Source organism: Strix uralensis, chromosome 5 (assembly GCF_047716275.1).
Source record: "Strix uralensis isolate ZFMK-TIS-50842 chromosome 5, bStrUra1, whole genome shotgun sequence".
Classification (NCBI taxonomy): domain Eukaryota; kingdom Metazoa; phylum Chordata; class Aves; order Strigiformes; family Strigidae; genus Strix; species Strix uralensis.
Window position 1 is genome coordinate 74,172,386 of NC_133976.1, and position 19,310 is coordinate 74,191,695.

The window sequence follows — 19,310 nt, forward strand, 5'->3', positions numbered from 1 at the left end:
AAACATAAATTAGAGCATCATAAAATGCACAAGAGTGATCGGATTAAGATGCGTTTGACAGAAATGTTTTAAAAGTGGGTTTTGATGAGCTCTTCTGGGTGGTCAGTCAGAGAAAATTCTGTGCTCAGCAGCCTATTAAAACAAAGATTCAGGGCCAGATTTCTGCAGGAGGTCTCTTGTGGCTCTCTAGTTCTTAGCTCAGTAGTAGAGAGTAATCCACAGAGGGCGTAAATTGTGCTGGATGTGGCTGTGGTTTCTTGAGGAGCCCATGTTTGCTGACATCTGATCCCATGCTAACTGCTCAAATAATTCTTTCTTTGGCCGTTCGCATCTTGCCCCTACTAGCTCTGTTCTCTTCTAAAAACATAGCTTATGTCAAGGGCTTGCACGAGAGAGGCAATGCCATTCATTCTGTCAGCTCAGTATGTGGTGGTGCCCCATTAAAATTTGGGTTCTGCCTGCAAGGCTATTTAGGGAAGGTTTCTAATTCTTTAGTGTTACCTGAGAAGTTATAAAGAGGATGAAGAGAAATAGGAAATTCAGCCTGTAGACAATTACTGATTTATCTGGTAAGAGGATAATACTTTCCATGTTAAAATTAGTAGCAAAATTCTCCCTGATTTAGACTATATTTTAGTTTAACCTGACATGTACTAGAATTACTGAAAACCTTGTCGGATCAGATCATTTTTTAAAAAGAAAAATAAAAAGCTTTCTGAGAGAAAAGATGCTTCATTAAATTAAGGGTATGGAATGCAACTCCTCCACACCCCTTATCCATGAGGGAATTATAAAAAGCCTTGGCACACAGAAAGTCTTATTATGGGTATATTTCCAAAGGAACTCACTATCCGCATGTTGATCTCTGTTGAAAATTCAGTCCTTAATTTTGGGGCCCAATTTTCAGTGATCTCTTAGAAAAGATGACTGAATATGAATATGACTGTTCCTCAGTGTGCCTGTCCGTATAACAGTCTAAGCTTACAAGGCAGACAAACTACAGTTGTCATAATGTTGATTCTAAGCAGTTAAAAAATCATCAGCTCCTGAAATCATGTGATTGACTTGAAATTAATAAATCTCATGGGGACAGGGTTACTTCTTTTCAGCAGTCAGACATTTGGGATTCACTTTTATTAAGCTTTTCCCCTACCACTAAGACATTTAGAGAGTTGTTGAAAAATATGGTACTGAAAGCACTGATTGTGTAATGATGATCAGATTAAAATGATATAATGAGAACTCCAGACCTGTGACTTCAGGAACTAACCCATAGATGGTGCAAAACAATAAAATCATTAGAACAGTTATTGCTGAGGTCATGTAGGTTGTTTCCAAACACAAGTGTGCTTGTGTATCCTGCTTAGGTGATGTGCTGTGAAGAAGACATTTTAGAAACTGCCCTAATGCAGTAATATTTAATTAGATAGGTTTTTTAGAATTCCTCCTAAAGTGGAAATTTTTTCCTCCTAAGTGTTTGCTGTTCTGCCTGGCAACAAAATGCTTAGTATTTAACACTAACATGGTTTTGAGCATAGAAAGGTTAGGTTATGCTAGAGGGGACTGTTTTTTAATATTTATAATAATAAAAAATATTCATACAATGGACCACTGAAATATTTTATGGCTGATAGACTTGTATATCTCATTGCATACATGATTGAGTTCAAACACCTGAGCATGGTGAGTAACCAATTTCTAACTTATTTGAGTCATTTTGAGAGCTGGATGAGACACGGTATGCCTTGTGATGATCTATTAGATATAGCTCTTATACTGGGGCTGCTCTGATTTAAATTGATGCTTCTGGTACCCTGTCCTTAATCAGCAGTTGGTAGATGGACAATTGGCTGTGGTGTTTCAAATGGCTGTGTTAACCTTGGGAAAAGACACTGCACTGCCTCACTGCCTCTGAAACTACATAAAGGAATCTAGTAAAGGCTTTCTTCTAGGGGTGAATTTAATTCATAGGCATGGTAACAATGCAACACCTAGCTAGCTTTTAATTTCTATACAGAGATCCGAAATGAGGTGCTCTCAGTCATAAACCTTATGCTGCCTTCCCTAATGTTGCTTCCTTCTAGAGTGGTAATCTCTTACTGGTCTGATCAGAATAGAAAGCGACAGTTCATTTCAATTTAATCAGAATAGTGGACCAAAACAAAAGAAACTAGGATATGACATTCTTTGCCTCTTCAGAGCTGTTCAGGTTGGAATGTTTGTACATGGCTTGTATGGATGGCTTCAATTCTTGGTCATGCCAAAGAAAAAACAAGTCCATAAGGAACATATTCTCTGGATTTAATTCTTATATAGGCAGGACCCTATTGTTCAATTTCAGTCCAAAAAGAAGAAATCTTGAGAAACAACACCCAGGAGATTTCTGCTACTGCTAGCCAAAAACAGTAAAGAAAAATCTTATGTATGTTAGACATTATCTAATCAGCACCAGAGTCCAAATTTTAAGTCCAAATGGATGCATAATCCTTTATATGACAGAAAGGCACATGCTTGACCATTTCTATTGTGAAAAATGAGGCATCCCACTGGGAAGCATTGATGTGCAATGGAAAGGAAATAGTGAGTTTGCTAGATTATTCTGAGGACTGGAGGTGCGTTTAGAATGATAAAATATGCATATAGAATCTCAGAAAAAATAAGGGTTGAAAGAGGCTTCTGTGGGTTGTCTAGTCCAAATACCAACTCAAATCAGGGCTGTCTTCAAAATGAAATCAAGTGGCTCAGAATCTTCTCTAGTATAAAGGTTTCAAAACAATTCTCTCGTTGTAGTCCAAATGATATTGGCATGTCAATTCCTTCTGAAATGTAGGATTCCCAATAATTACAGTATTCGATATAGATGGAGCCTATTTTCCACCTATCATTAGTAGAAAATGTAGGTGAAATAATGGTAAATCAGAACAGTAATGGCATTCATCTCCTGTATTTTGGTTTGCGTGAATAAGAAACATATGGCTCACTGAAAGGGAAAGTGTGTTTGTAAAAGGTAGCTAGCACAAGGGATTGATCCCCTTGTTCCTTGGCTTTGTATTACATTTTGTGTCAGAGTCCAACTGTAATTCCACTGAACCTATAAATAAATGCAAGTTCATCCTTGCCAAAGTGCTGTAAGAAAAATAAGGAGTTTAGACTAGATCCCACAAGTGGTCTATGCATGAAGTGTTAGTTGATTTGCCAAGGAACTCTTGAACATAGGGCATGTGTATCAGGTTTGTAATCATTCATAATTATTAATGTTCTCTCTTCTGTTCATTTCAGTTGGAGGTTCTTTAAATGCATCATGGGCATGTTATTAATTACCATGAAGTACTGAAGTCTGGCTTGCACATTCCTGTTTTATAATTGCTCATTTCAGATTAGTGAGAATTCTGTCTTTGGTTTATTCTTCTGGCATTGGACACCTTTAAAGTAGCTGTATGTGAGAGTATCTCCCATCTACAGGTGTTAGTTAAAAGGTGGTATTTCTGCAGTGCTTGGTGTGAACTTAACTCTGCTCATTGTAAAGCCTGATGTTATATAGACACTGCCTTCACTTGGAGTGGAGGGAAGGCAATGCTGATCATATTTGACAATCTAACCTTTCAGAAGCTGTTCTGTTTCCCAACACGGTGGGTTATATTTTGTTTAGTGCTAGTCACCCACTTCCTTCTTTGGGCTTATTTTATCCTTGACAGGTAAAATCAGATAGTGTTCTTTTACTTGATTTTTGGGAATATTCTTTTTGGGGAACAGTAGAAGAACAGACACTGTGTTTTAGGACCAGCAGTAACAGCAAATGGAGTTATGTTCAGCAGTATGCTATCTTATCATCCCTTTCTATTTATCAAGTAAATGGATATGACCACTTGCTTCTGCAGTGGCAGTAATTTTAAGGAAAAAGAAAGAAAAAGAGTCCAAACATGTTCTCTCCTTTAAGTTTTATTCCCTCATGTGCTTGTGTACTATTTTCACACATATTTAGCTGAAAACGTCTCTTGAGTAACTGAGTACATTCAGAAGTAACTCATTGTCAACAAACCTGTCTTAACATCTCCTTTACTGAACTGATCCTTTAAGTGCACACATGTGGCTCTTCCTCACTGAAGGTCAAAGTTATTAATGCTAACAGTAGCCTTCAGGTCAGCATATTCACACAGTGAGGATATCCATATCTCGGATGTGATGATAACTTGTAATCCAAACACATGGAGCCTTTTTTCATAAAATCTCTGGGCCGTCTTTCCCAGCACTGCAGTTTAGTCTCCGTACCGTCCATCAGAAAAGATTGTTTTCCCTACTAGGAAAAAGTCTGTGTGCTTCCACTCTTGACTTGTATCTTTCAGAGCCTATTTATGCAATTAATGCCAAAACATCCTGTATGACAGGGCCTTAAAATACTGTGGTTTTCCTTGGACTGCTGAGTATTTGCATTACTGAGGAAATGTATTCTCTTATGTTTAAGGAAGCACTAGGGAGTAATAATGCAGTCACTGACGTAATGTGGTCTAAGGTCAAAGAGGCAACTTTGTAAAGGTTCTAGCCGTGCAGGGCTTGCTGCACGTTACTTCAAATATAGAAGCTCTAGTTCTTGAAACATGATTTGTAACAAATTGAGCAGAGTGCAAGCAGAGAGAGACAGCAAAATCTGAAAAAACCTTTAGTGACTGAATTTAAGATTGCAAACTCTTTAGACTGAGGTGTATGAGATGCGGTGACCTGATTGTGATTTGAACCTTGAGTAAATCTTGCAAAACCTTATACCCCTAGTAGCGCTGTTGGGTGGAGGGGTTTTGGAGAGCTAGGACCAAGATACAATGAATCATTCTGGGGACCATTTCTCAGAAACAGCACTGGTCTACTCACTCCTCTCCTGACAGAAGAAAAGCCTCATGGCATCCTACAGTAATTTCTTTGGATTTCCTGTTTTCATTCTCCTTTTATGAACACAGTATGTCATTAGGTACAGTTTAAAAATTGTAAACAAAAACAAACGCATGACGTCTTTGGAAGGCACATGGGATTAGAGGAGTTTCGTATTTAATACACTACTCTTCTTTTGGAAATGTGTTTTAGAGCCTTAACAGTAAGTTAATGTTTGTTTCTTTGTTAAGAGTAAGATGATGTACAGTTTGTTTCTTGGCAATGTTAGTGCTGGCTAATCTGTCAGCTAGGGTAGCTGATGCTCATGTCCTGTATCTATAAAAACCAAACCAAACTCAAAAAAAAACCAGTGGTAGAGACAGTCCTAGAACATCTGTGTATGCTCCAGAGATGGATCAGTTTTCTGAAACTCTTGTCCTTCCTCTTCTTCCACTCATATATTGTTGATTTTTTCCTTTGGTTTTCAAAACATTTTCACCACTGTTGCCCAAGGAGGAAGCTCCTGCTTTGTAATTCTGCAACCTGCAATATGCTCCATGTGTCTCAGCTATATCAGCGTGGTTCCCATTTCTAAGACAAAATGAAAAAATACTGTTCCCTCTTTCTTACAGTTCCAAAGTAAGTTCCTTCTCTTTTGATGTTGTGGTTTGGATTTGTATTTCAAGGGACAATGCTGTTGCTATCTCCTTTCCCTCCCACAAAGGTGGTGGGCATCTTCTTCTCTCCCTGTCAGCAGGAAGCTCTCAAAGAGAAATGCCAATACTTGTTTAGCTTGGTTTCTTTTAAAATGGCACCAAATTGGCTTCTCAGAGGAGTGAGGTTATAGATACTTTGCACTGTTAGGTCCCTTAAGAGCTTGAAACACTGGGGCCCAGTCTGCCTAACCTGTTAGAGCAGAGCTTCAAATGAGTAGCCAGAAGTGTAAATGCCCATTTAGCAGAGGCAAATTAATCATTTTGCAGCTGCTGAAGGCAACAGGACCTCCTCTCATTTCTAACCCGAGGCACGGGCTGGTTGAGTCACATCTGTGAGTTCACCAGGCAAGGTGGCATCAGAACTGGGACTGCAACCCAAGTTCCTGGGAACCCAGTTATGCTATGTCATTACTGAGTTATGCTGTGTTCATAAAGGCTCTTGAGTTTTATAGTATAAGGAGAAAAGGGAACACAAATTAATTAGTAGGCTTTTCAAATTCTTCTTGAGTCTAAGCAGGAGTAGCTTCCTGAAATGGTCTTGGAGTAGCTGCACTGTTTAAACTCGGCAGTACTTTTCCTTCAGTTTTAGATCCTGAAATCATTAATTTAAGTGCAGAGGATCATAAAATTTCTCTTCTCTGCTCAGTATTATGTATCTTATGTTCATTTCAGAGGCTTCTATAGAATTTCATTTTTTATGGATGTTTCCACGTTAGCCAGAGCATTGTAAGGAATTTATTCAAACAGCTTGTAGCTGTATATGTATATATGCATATATCTAAGTTTAAGTGTATATATATGCATGTATGTGTAATGTTTTGGCATATTATTACCTCAATAACATGGTTCAACAAACAGCATTATTACAGTAACAGAACAGGAGTCTGTAGTCCCATAGGCATCTTTGCAGTCAAAAATGTATAAGGCTGCTAAACCCAACCAAATGGCAAATAAGCACCATGCAGCTGTTCACTCACCCCATCCCCCCAGCGAGTGTGTATAAACCTGTTAGTTGTTGAAATACTGGCTACTCTGCACAGTATTAAAAAAATATTTTTTTAAAAAAAGTTGTTCCAGAATTTTCTCAAATATTTGCGTTCTTGGACTTTTGATTGCATTAGTACAGGTATTTCAATGAAAATCATGGGGTAGAAAGACTCTTCTGGCCAGGCAGGCCTGCACCGCACTGCAGCCACAGAAGAAGCACAAAGCCAGACAGAGCTGGCAGCAGCATTTGTCCTAGGTTGTGCAGAGGTCAAGGACAGTGTTTGCTGTTAAATCACTGCGCATGGGATCAGCGTTAGGCCTTCCTCTTCAATTGTACTGCCAATTTGCTTCAAATTGGACCTGGATTTATTAAATGAGAGGGTGGGCTCCTCAACATCCTCTTGATATCAGTCTAGGCTGTGACTGCCAAGCGACGTTTTAGGGGAAGGCTGTTTTTTAGGGCCTACAGCATTTCTTCAATGAGCCCATGTCTCTGTTTACAGAGTGGGATGCCGGATGAATTGAGTGCAGAGGGCAACTTCAAAGACAGTCTGAAAGAGAGAGTGGTCTTCGAGCTACTGTGGCCCTTTTTGCAGGAGGGAAAGAGAGTTTGCCCATAACTGTGGAAAGCCCGTGGCTGAAACAGGGAGTGAGACCCACTGGGCTGGGTTGCAGCAAAAGAAATCTTTGCTTCCATCCTAAAAGGTGTTCGTTCATCTTTAGTGAGGCTATGTCCATCCCAGGCACAACACTCACTACTCCCATCTTTGGTTCAGGGGAGGTCCTTCCCCCTACAGGGTCCATTTCCATCTTCCTCCAGCCTCTACACAGGCTTTACCTAGTCCTTTCAGAGGTGGGGCATCGCCTCCCAGGCAGAGCTACCACAGACTGTCTGTGCAGGGTGATGTCTGGCCTTGTGGTATGTTGATAGAGGCATGTGGCAGCACAAAGGTTCAGGGCAATCAGAAAGGCACAGCATAGACTTCCCATCACACAATCATTTTGTGGTTTGTTTTGGGTTTTTTTAAGAGGTTTTGTGACAGTTCGTCTTACTTTACAAATGGGTGCATAGAGCTTGATGTTTGGGTTTGTTTAACTATGATTTTGTCCATCAATTAGTACCTGTTCAGCTGCCATCAGCAGTGGAAGGAGAAGGGCTGCCAGGTTGGTCCCTTCTAGGAGTGTGCAAGCCATTATGGAGCTCTTTTTTGTGGCTAAACCCATGGCTGGACTCCTGGTTGTTAGCACTTATGTGCCAATTCCTGTGCTAAATAAAATAATGCACTATTTGAGGAGCTGGGGACACAGTGGTCACTAGTAACGTATGCTGTTGTTTCCTTCTTCAAGTTCAAGGGGAGGAAGGTCCTTAGTGTGCTGACCTGTCTCCATCTGGGACAACAAGGGAGAAATTCTGTGCTGTGGGCATGTTCAAAAGCTTTACAACTGGATCAGATAACTACAGAATTATACTTTTTCTTTTTTAGGTATTCCCTGTACTAAACACTGGGGAATAATACTGCAGACATTGTGAAAGCATTGTCTGAGGGAAAATGCAATATTTTAAAGCACAAACATGTGTCTGCTACTGTCAGATGGAATTTCTCAGTTGTGTAAAATAAAATGTTAATGTAAACATGCAGATGATCTGGAAATTGACTTTTTTGATCAACATAAGTCCTTGTTAATTACCTGTAGCTGAATGGAAGAGATTCACAAGGGCAGCTGATTCAAATGATGGAGTGATTTTTTGTAATCCTGCGTATTTTGTATTGCTGTATCATATGAAAGTGTCATACATGTATTCAGCTGGACAAAGGAACAGGGCAATTTCAGTTCAGAGTGAAAAGAAGAATAAAGTAGTGACCTCTCTGATTGTATTGCTGGGTACTTAATAAGATATGACCAAGAATACCTAGGCTGTTTTAATTTATATTTTTCTCAGCTTTTTATTTCTTTAATGTGAACTTTTAATAACTTACTTTGTAGTTCGACCTTGCAAGGACCTAGTCTTCTTTTGCTGTCATCTACTTTGCATGTACTTCTTTCCCACTCAGCTTGCCACGCAGCACTTTTGTAGTGATTACCTAATGCTGCAGTTTCCCTCCTACTTAGGTGGAGGTCCCTACCATTTCTGCAATACTGCTATGCTTATTCCACACTGGGGCTAAAAACCCCAGAGATGAGAGACGGTGAGCCTGTGTACTAACTCTAAAAGCCTGCTTGCTTGTCCTGAATCTAACTGTACTGTCACTGGAAGTGACTTTGTTTGGATGTGCTTAACTGCAGCCTGCATTTCACAGGGACATAGACATTTCTGATAGAATGACTAAAAGCCTCTAGCATTAGTCAGCCTGATTTGTAAATGATTTATCACCAATATTCAGCCTACCTGTTCCCCAGCAACAGAAAAGGGAATCCCAAAGAAGGCAGAGTCAGACACATGCATCAGTCTCGGATGGGCCCCTTTATTTCTCCCCATCTCTCTCCACAGCATGGTATCCAGCAATGTTTCCTCTCCAGAGGCAGAAAGGGACTGGATGCAGTTCATTGTGATGGCTGACAATATTTGACAATGTACTCTGTAGAGAGCTGAGTGCTAGAACATGCCTGTTGACCCTCTCCCCTCTTCCTTTGCACAGGTCTGTGCAGTGGTCAGTCCCTGCCGAGGCAAAGGCAGCAAATTTCAGAGCCTAACCAAAATTTACTGCCACTGTCCTGCCAGACTGGTTGCAGACTGTGCAAGTGTGAGGAGAAAAGGTCTCTGGCAAGCTATGCGTATTAGGTGTACCCAAGTGGCGAGTCAGTGCATTGGAGGCTGCATGGGTGGATGGTGACAGGAAAAAATGTCCTTATCCATGGTTTGTCACTCATGTTAACCATTGTCTCTCTTGTTCTCTTATCTTCCCCAGGAACGAGTGGAGTATCTCTTTCTCATAATTTTTACAGTGGAAGCATTTTTAAAAGTAATAGCATATGGACTTCTCTTTCACCCCAACGCTTACCTCCGCAATGGCTGGAATTTACTAGATTTTATAATTGTGGTAGTAGGGTGAGTACTGACATTTTGTCTTTGAATGGACCGCACACATGGGGATACTGGCAACCTTTGGGAGCATGAGGGTGGGTGAATGCTTGGTACCTTATGTATGGGTAATGTTAGAGTTTGCTGTCCATCATGTTCCTCCTACAACCACCATTTGTTCCTTCTTTGTTAGCCGCCCTACAGACTCCACATGTTTTACCAGGTTTTACTGTGTAACCTAAAAATACCATTAACTCACTGGTCTTCTGCAGTTTTAACTTGATTTGTGTTAATTTCAGTTTGTAGTAACGATGTACCTTGAGGTAAATATTAAGGATTGACAATCAGTTGATGTACATTTTCTGTCTGGTATCCCTTTCTGCTTAGCCTTTTCCAAGGCTTTTAATGGTTTGCAAGACATGGAAATTAAACTACTCCTTGGGAACAGGGATGAGAAGAGGAAGCAGTGCAAGGCTGTTGGACAAAGTCAAATGCCTGAATATGCTTAACTGGAAGAAAATACTTTTGTTTGTGAATCTGTATGAATATTTAAAAAGAATGTTTAGGTGGCATTTGTTAATTAAGGTTAGAGTTGGGTGACAAATAAATTCTGCTGTCTTGTGAACTTCTACTGATTTTTCTCATTCTCAAAGATGGATGAAAAATTTAAAACCCAGGTTTTCCTACTTAAAACCAAAAATAATTTCTTCAGTTCAATTGCACTGGTCTGTTGGTGATTTCAACACTTTTGATTTAGACCCTTTTAATGCTTTAACCTTTTTAAAGACTAATTTTACTATTGTAGATCAAATTGCCACTTTGAGCTGCAACCTTTCTAATCCCCTTATTCCTCTCTGTGTTTTTCAAGCTTGGCATTTAATTTATTTGAATAAAAGCAAAATAAAACACCTTCTGCTTTTTCTACCTAAGGGTAAGAGATAAGCAAGGGGTTTGAATTGTGGTTGTTGAAGGGAAGAGGTGAAGGATAAACTACCCCTGAAGACAAAGAGAACAAGTATTTCTTCACCTGAATAATTTGTCCCATCCTACCACCACTCCATTGTTAAAGAGTTTCATTGTCCACTATACCTTGCAGTCTTTTTACCTCTTTACCAAGGAAACCCTGCATCAGCTCCTAGGGAAAACATCATAGGGACATTCTCAGTCATGAAAACCCCCTCATAATTTCTGCCCCAAACCAAAGTCCATTTAGCTTCTTGACCATTTTGTGGTGGCTCCACATCAGCAAACTGCTGTGTGCTACCCAATCCCTCCCACTTCCCATATCATGGGGAAAAGTGGGTGGAAGGAGAATTCCCAGTGAGGGGGAGAGAGGACAAGCTGGAACCTATTCTTAGTCCCAAGACCTCTCTGCCTCCACATGGGCATAATGCTTCTCCTTACAGCAATGCTGTAATTGTCTTTCTCCTTCGTTCCTACTCACAGCCAGAGGATTCCACAGCAAATTAGTAACTGGAAATTGGAAAATCCCCAACCCCTCCCGGGTACTGATTCCATAGCTGGTTCTGCCTTTGCATGTCCTCAGATATCTCACCTGCTTGGGAATTGCTGCTTAAATTGAAGAAAGATTGGAGAACAAGAGTCCTGTGAATGTGATTATTCCTTTTTCATTTTTATGAGAAAGAGATTTTTTTAAAGAGAGGACACAATACTACTACTTCTTCCATTGGAATGTGAAAGAGCAGGGCTCCAAAAATCACAGGGCAGCATTATATCTAGTGTAAGTACAGTCCTTTTCAGTTTTCCTACTAGGGCAGTTAATCAGCAAGATGATATTCAGACTGAAATTAATTCCCTTGCCAATGACAGAAGCTGCAGCTCTCAGCTTTTCTGTCTGTTCTTGCCTCCAGCAGTTCTCAGTCACTAGATGGGGAACAAAAAATGTAACTGGGGAGGGATTACACTAGTATAATAAACATGGCCAAGACCCCAAGGTCTCTGTTAAATAGTAACAATCTCAAGTGACAGATTCCACTTCAAGGCCAGATGGGTTCCTTTGATGTTTATCTGTTTAAACTCACTCGTACGGTACCACAGCCTAGGCTAGTGCACTGCTTTTTCTCTCCACAACCCCTCTGCAAAATCTACGTGGTGATACCATCTGTTCCTGTTCTGCCCTGTCATCTTTTCCTAGGGGCTGTCTGAAACCCCTCAATGACATTATGTTTAAATTTCAGCATATTTGAATATTTTGTCAGGGAGGAAGTCCCATGGAAAAGGTTTAAAATAAATTTTAAAGAGAGGAGGAAGAAAGCAAGTGCTGGTAAAATTTCCTTGTGATGCCTTTTTCAGCCTATTGATGGAGCTATTGAAGAAAGCTGAGTAATTTGGACACACGTTTAGCACTGGGCAGAGGGATTTATTTGATACGTGGGGCAAAGGATAGTGTGAGATTCATACTGGAAGCATCAAGTCCCAAAATGACTCCGGTAATTGCCATTCATGCTTGTTCTGCCTTAGGAATCATCTTCATTTTCAGTGATGATTGTCCTTACTACAAAAAATGGAAAGACTAGGTGGGAAGTATTTTTTCAAGTACAGTTGGAAGTTAAAGCGAAAAAAAAAAAAAAAAAGACAGGATTTAAATCCTTTGTTTGTCTCTAAATCCACCTAGGATACACTGTTTACCACATGTATCTTGAAGAGATAATACAGCACAACATACAAGTCAATAGAGGAAGAGGAAAACAAACATGTGTAGGACCAAGCATAAATCTAGAGGGAAGTCTCAGTTTTTATAAAACATCTTTACAAAAATATGCCTGTATACTTTCCCTTGCCTTCTGAAGATATGTCCCCTGGTATCCAAAGGGATCTTAGAGTCAGTGGTTCTAACAAGGCCACAGGAATATGCAGCAGCAGCAGAGGGGATCATGGAACACAACTGCTACATTTTCTGGAGAAAGGATGCACTTTAGACCTGTAGGCTTGTAACAGCTTATCGTTCTTGCAGTGTGGGAAATCTGCTTATTCATCAGCTAAGGCTCTTAAAGTTTGATTCTGTCTTATCTTTAAATAGCCTATGACCCTGCTATAGCAGCACCATTAAATGCTGCTTTGAAGATAAATGTCTAGGGGGGGTATCAATCAGAGACACTGTGGATAAAAACATTATTAGTTAAGAGCAGAGATCACACCCCTAAGCTGCCTAATGAGGCACAACCCACAAACATTAACCATTAGTCAAATTGTATCCTGCTTCCTTCAGTTTTACTGTTCCTCTTTTGGAAAACATTAAAACTTTCAGAAATAACAGTGATGTCCTTTAATAATAGGCTGTTGGGGAAATTTCTCTTGAGAGAAGACTAACCTGACCATGTTGTGCTAGAAGAATATCTGTCTTTCCTGGCAATGCTGTGGTTTGTTTGCCAAGCACAGTCATTCTCCAAGGGCCCATAACTTCTGCCAGAAAAAAGATGTTGTAATTTGAAAGGCAGTCTTTCTTGGGAAGGTAAGCAGTGAAGGTATTTGGAAAGGATGTGAAATTCAGAGCAGACTGGAAAATGTGATCACAGTATATGTCTTTCTGAAGGCCTGTGGGGAGTTTGTAAAGGGCAGACCCAAACACTTTCACACTCACAAATCACAGGTGAACTGTAAAACATTGTGAAAAAAGTCATTGTACTTTACTATTTCTTTATACCTATGAGGATTCTTTCAGCTGTGTTTTTCTGCTGATATTTGGCCTTAGAAATATCAAGCCCTCTATTTTCTCTTTATATTCTGGAGGCCGTTGACAAGTTCTTTTTTTATGCTATAAAAACCAGTGTGCCCTCCCCACAGAGGAAAAGATGAAGAGCTGTAGAGCAGGTTTTACAGCCTTATCACGCTGCTGTTGGGGTCATCTAGCAAAGTGAAAACCTTTTTGATATTTCATACATCAAAAGGTAAAAAGAAAATTATAAGAAAGGAAAACAGTGCGACTAGCTTCATACCTACAAGTAAATGTAAAAAAAAAAAAAGTGCAGTGTGTCCATACATGCATGTGTGGGATAGAAATTTATTTTTTGCTTTATAGTTCATGTGTGTCAAATGACTTTAAGTGTAGTCATGTCACAAATGAAATTCAGAAATCAAGATGCTGTTAGTTGTGCTTCATCAGTGGAAAGTACTACATCCAGCTGAAAATGGAGCATGAATTTAGGGTGTCAGAAATTAGTTAGCTGGAAGGAAATAAGATTGATTTCTGTATTGGTTTTTTTTAATGGTGAAATTTTCCGTGACCACAAGAGATTAGCCCTCGTGCATTTTTATACTATCCAAACTTTGATTTCTTTGTCAGTACAGTGTTCTCACACCATGCTTGGAACATGCATTTCAGCTAACTCACCTACTGAGAAGAGAAGGAAAGAACTGCACCTCCCTCCACCATACCTACTGTAAGCTTTTTGCACAGGTTTTCATCAAAGAGCACGTTTTCCCATGTAGATATAGGGTAGAGGGACTGTGGCCTCCTGTTTTATATGAATAGCTTAACATCCATCCATCTCTTTTAGGATTGGAAAACAATTAGCTGAAAACTAGGAAGAGTCTATAGAGCTCATAGAAACTAACAAAACAAAACAAAACAAACTGTATATGTGGGTTTTTTCTTAATAGAGGATAATGAAAGGCACAGTCAGAACCCTTACCTTTCTTCTGTGTTTTATCATTGGTGCTATTTCTGAACAGGACATTTTATTATTTTGGGTTTTTTCCTTCCCTCTGGGTCATAATGAGTTACAACCAAAAGAAACGTGTGGTAGTTGTAGTCTCTGAGTCATAGATGTCTGCCCATGTCCTAACACAGGAGATCATAAGGACAATGAAGTAGTATTGGCAAGATGTACTATAAACTTGAAGAGTGGAGTAGAGATTCAGTAGACCAGATTTGGCACAGTCTAGTCCCTAATACAAAAGGGAGAGAAAGTGAAATAAATAAGAGAAATAAAAAGTTGTATTGCATTAGTAAAAAGTAGGATTAGTACAGGGGGAGATATTAAGCATGGAGTAAATGCGTTAAAGCAGGATTAGCAGAAGTAATGCAGTTCAAGTTTAAATGTAGATTATTAAATAAGGAGCAACAGGAATTACTGCAAATTATTGCTGAAATACAGTAGGCAGATGACTGTGGGTACCTCAAGACAGCACATCAAAGGTGGAGCACACAAACAGGGCCAACTGGCCTGCAGTTAGAGCTGCATTAGTCTGGGAAGGCAGGTTCTAGCTCCAGTAGAGTGAGCTGTCCTACTGGTTGTGTTTCTGCTCTTCCTGAATGAATTTAGGACATGAATAGCTTTTCTTAACATGCAGTATTCTAGAGCAACCCATGATTTTCTCACTGCATGAGTGGCAGGAGAAATGCCCTTGGTGCCAGCTGCCAAGAGCTGCTGTTTGGTAAAACATGGAGCCAGTGATAATGGGGACCAGGAGAACAGACCCTCAGTTTTGCACAGTTGCTGACTCAGAGTTCCTTGAGATTTCTTGACTTCAGCATTGCAAGAGAGATGAAAAACAGCATAAGAAACCTTCTGCAGTGAATTCTTTTTCCTCCAGAGGATCCCAGTAGACAGGAACTGTTGTATAGGTGTGTCAGTCATCATCTAGTATGGGAATTCTGTTGACTAAGAAGATAGAAACATTTGAATAAGAAATAGAGCACATTTCTAGAGCTTAATCACTAACTTACTGAAAATATATTAGGCCAAATTTGACCTGCAGTGTTTCTATTATGAAGACCAGCAGAAAATTGCAGCTGTATAATTTGTGTACACAGCTCAAGAAATACATGCATTCCAATAATTCATGTTCTTTGCATCAGCCCTTGTTTATCTCTCTCCGTGATATCTGTAGTCAATGCAGTATTTCTCATAGGCTCTGTTTTTGTCTTCTTTGCATCCTGCTTCTTAGTCTGCAACACCTACAAACTCAGCATCCAACCTCCCCACACAGTTTTTCCCACGCTTGTTACCTAGTTGTTAAATCTTTCTGCATTGCTTGAAGTTGAGGCTTTGAATAGATCCAGTTAGGAGTTCCTCAGTCACAGCTGACAAGTTTTATAAGACTCTTTATATGACATTTTTTTAAAAACTGCTTAAGAAACTAACTTTGCATTTTCACTCCTCTAATCCACATTTTTGTGTGGATTTAGTGCTGGGGAAATGTGTTAGTTTAGATGCTTAGTTAAATGAATCCTCTTTTTTCTATCCAGGGCAAGCTCCGTATGTTTGTGGCCCTATCTGTAAGTTTTAACAGCAGACTGAAGGGATTGGAGCTCCTTGTAAAGCAATCAGGCAGCTCAGTCTCTGCTTGATATGCAGTTTGGGGGCTCTCTGTGGAATATGCCAGTCAGGGTGTATAGATGAGATCTTGACAGAGGCACTGCATACTGCAAATTTGGAGAGAGAAATCAGCCAGTGCTCAATCCAGGCCACTCCATCTAGGTTGTTTCTGGCATCCCAGGCAGCTTCTTTAAAGTTACCTTTGGTACCTCCATGACATGCTACAGGCCAAGGGGTCTCTGCCAACAGGCTAGTTTTTTCTACAGAGTGCCAAACATCCATTTAGACTGGAACCACTTTTAACCTCTACTGAATTTGGCTGGGTTCAAGCTGATGACTTCAAGGCTGAAAGCAATGTCATTAGCAAATTCATGAGGAATCCATCCTCCCCCAAAGGTACTAATGTCTTACCAGAAAAATGGAAGCTGCTTCCTGAAAGCTAATTTATTAAATCAAGTTCTTATTAGCACATAGGGTGAGCCTTCAGCTCTTTCACAGAGGAACATTGTCTTTTCTGCCTGGCTCTGCCTTTTCAAATGCACTGAATGAGATATCTTCTTCTTAAAGCAGCTACTCCTACTAGGCAAGATAAAACATTAAGACTGGTGTAATAAAACATTCTAATAATAAGACTCCTACAGTTTTGAGCTTTCCCTAGCCAATGCATCAGGAGATTTACAAATAGATACACAAACACATAATCTGAGCATACTCCCTTATCTAAAAATTTGCACCCTGACGGATCCCTGTGTTTTATACCAAGTTTTACCTGCAGTGACCTTGGTGAATCTTAATGTCTTGTAAAATGGGTGACAAATAATTAATGATTGGATTCCTTATGGATGATGATTTTTTTTTTCCCCAAAGTGGATTGTTGGTTAATAAGGACAGCAAAGTATTGGCAGCAGAAAGGGCAAAACCTAAGATTTGTGCTTTCTTGCCCTTCTGCTCAACTCCCACGGAGTATGTCCAGACTGTCTGGTAAGGACAGCCTGGAGATTGCCTTCAGAACCTGGCCCACATTCTCTGCTGGTGGTGACCCTTTAAATTCAGCATGAAGAATTGCCAGAATGGCCATTTTGAAGCACCCAGCATGCCCCAGCACATAGGGCAAGGAGCACACCTCCACATGCCACCAGGCAGGCTGGTCACTGGGGTAGTCTATAGCTAGCTGCAAGGAGCCATTAGGCTGAAGCAGGAGCATGTCGTGTTTATGTCTGCTCCAGAAACAAGTGTTTTGCAAATGGTATAGACATCACCATTAGGCTATTGCATATGGGAAGAGTCTGTCTCTCCACCATATGTGAATGTCGACTGAGATGTGTGATACTCTTCACAGGTTTGTGAGATAGCTTGGGTGATATGATGATGATGATCTCTGTTCCTGTTTAGCCCAAGCCTTGCTGTCTGCCTACAGATTGTTTCCTCTTTCTTTTTGCAGGCTTTTTAGTGCAATTTTAGAACAAGCAACCAAAGCAGATGGGGGGAATTCAATAGGAGGAAAAGGTGCCGGATTCGATGTTAAAGCACTGAGGGCTTTCCGAGTATTACGTCCGTTACGGCTGGTGTCTGGAGTTCCTAGTAAGTAACGTCATTGTTTTTCTTTTATGTATGTCTGTGGTGTGACATGGGGCAGGAGTAATTTGTGTAACAATTTTGAAGATGGAGCATGATGCAAATTATTCTTGGTATGTGTGGGAGGCCTTTTTTAAAATTAATGTATTCATGATAAATGTTATATTAATCAAAGGACAACCAAACCAGAGCTGAGGGGGAATGGAAGTTTCATGGTATGTCAGTCTGATTGTGCAACATTTGTAAACAATGAAAGTGGGAGATCCAAGATTTTCATGATTTCAGGCAAAAACTAATTGTGAAGTCACAGTGCATTTTTGGTATTATAGCTACTCAACCTTGATAGAAATGCTGTATGGTCATTTGTGTTGATTTTGGAGAGAGAGGAGCTTTTTCGTTAAAATTGCATTTTCATCTTTGCACGTGATGTTCTGATCAACAGCACTGGGAAAAATTTAGAACCAACAGGACATAGGGCAATGATACAGTCATGTTCTCTGTTAGTCTTATTTGTTTAAATTATTTGTAATGCCTCTGAGAAAGTCCTCAAGCAGCTTTTGATAGTCTAACATACATTTTCTTATTTACAATGAAGGTATCAGTAAGTAGAACTCTGGTAATTCTATTGTGGAGGTGAAATATGGACATCACAGAGTGGGAGGATTGTATAATTTGGCTTGAGAGTTTATTATAGATGAGACCTATTGGCCTTTTGGAGAGAGGGTTAATTGAAAGCTGTCATTGCTTTCCATGTTTATAACAATGAGAGATATAGTTAGCAGGAAAGGAGTTAATCTTCTTCAGAATAGCTGTGGAGAGAACTTTGTTTATTTTTATTTGGGGAGCTTGCTAGTTTGGTCTCTGGAAGTACTTCTAACCTTAGTCATTCAAAACCTTAAGTTACCATAAACTCTGTGAGATCAGCTTAAACATCATGATTTATTTATTAGGGAAAAAAAAAAGCGTGACATTATTTTTCTTTGGCTTGTTTTCTGATCCTCTAGGTTATATTAGAGCCATGTTTGCAGGCTCCACAATCATAAAGGGTTGAAACTTTTTAAATGAAAGGTGAGAACATGTGGGAGGAGCTGAAGCACTGATAAAAGCAAAACTTACTGGGGCAATTGACAGCACTACTATTTGTTTTCACAAAAAGCCATGCTTGGTAACCTGTCTGCAAGGCCTCAGCTTGTGCCCAACTTGGGGTTACTTTGGGCATCAGTGGTTGAGTAGAAAATATTGAAAAGTAAATGCTGTCTATTAGGCAACTAAGGACCTTCCCATCTGATACAGAACTAACATTCACTATTCATGCCACCTCTGTTAAGGATTACTGCAGTGGCAGACTATCGTCTCCCATGCAATACCTTCAGTCCATGCAGGATGCAGCTCTGCTTTTGGCCAGATTTGTCTCATAAAGCATATTCTGTGTGTGGGTTTCAGTCTACACTGGCACCCACTTAATTCCTGGATGTAAATTAAGTTTTTGTAGTTCTTTCCTAGTTCTTCTCTGATCTAAGTCTTCTGGCACTTTCTAGTTGCCCATTGTATGGTAAGGGGAAGGTACTCAAATTTAAACATGTGGAGTGGAGTGTTCTCAGTCAGGTGCTGCTTATGCTGGGACATGTTCTGAGAGTTGTTCTGACATAGGTTGAGCTTAACTGTGCTTATAGCTCTTGCTGTTTTGGGGAACATGTGTTCCCCAAGACAAAGGGGTTTTGTTACTACTGTTCAAGTCTCTTGAATAGTGCTCGTACAGGACTAGAGGAAGCTGAGGAAGCCAAATCTGACAGTTTGTATCCACATGCATATATGATCCTGATCCCAGCATGGACTGTCTAATGGTCCATTTGTGGGGTTTCTCATCAA

General features: G+C 40.0%; 1 protein-coding gene across 14 annotated transcripts in view; it reads left to right on the plus strand.

Moving 5' to 3' along the window:
* The window catches only part of CACNA1C (calcium voltage-gated channel subunit alpha1 C), a 498,932-nt gene that overhangs the window by 279,493 nt on the left and 200,129 nt on the right, over nt 1-19,310 (plus strand). For all 14 annotated transcript variants that reach the window (XM_074871704.1, XM_074871694.1, XM_074871692.1 and 11 more), the window contains exons 4-5: nt 9,473-9,612; nt 17,308-17,447. In XM_074871704.1, the coding sequence (XP_074727805.1) occupies nt 9,473-9,612; nt 17,308-17,447 (280 nt within the window). The remainder of the gene's footprint in view (nt 1-9,472; nt 9,613-17,307; nt 17,448-19,310) is intronic.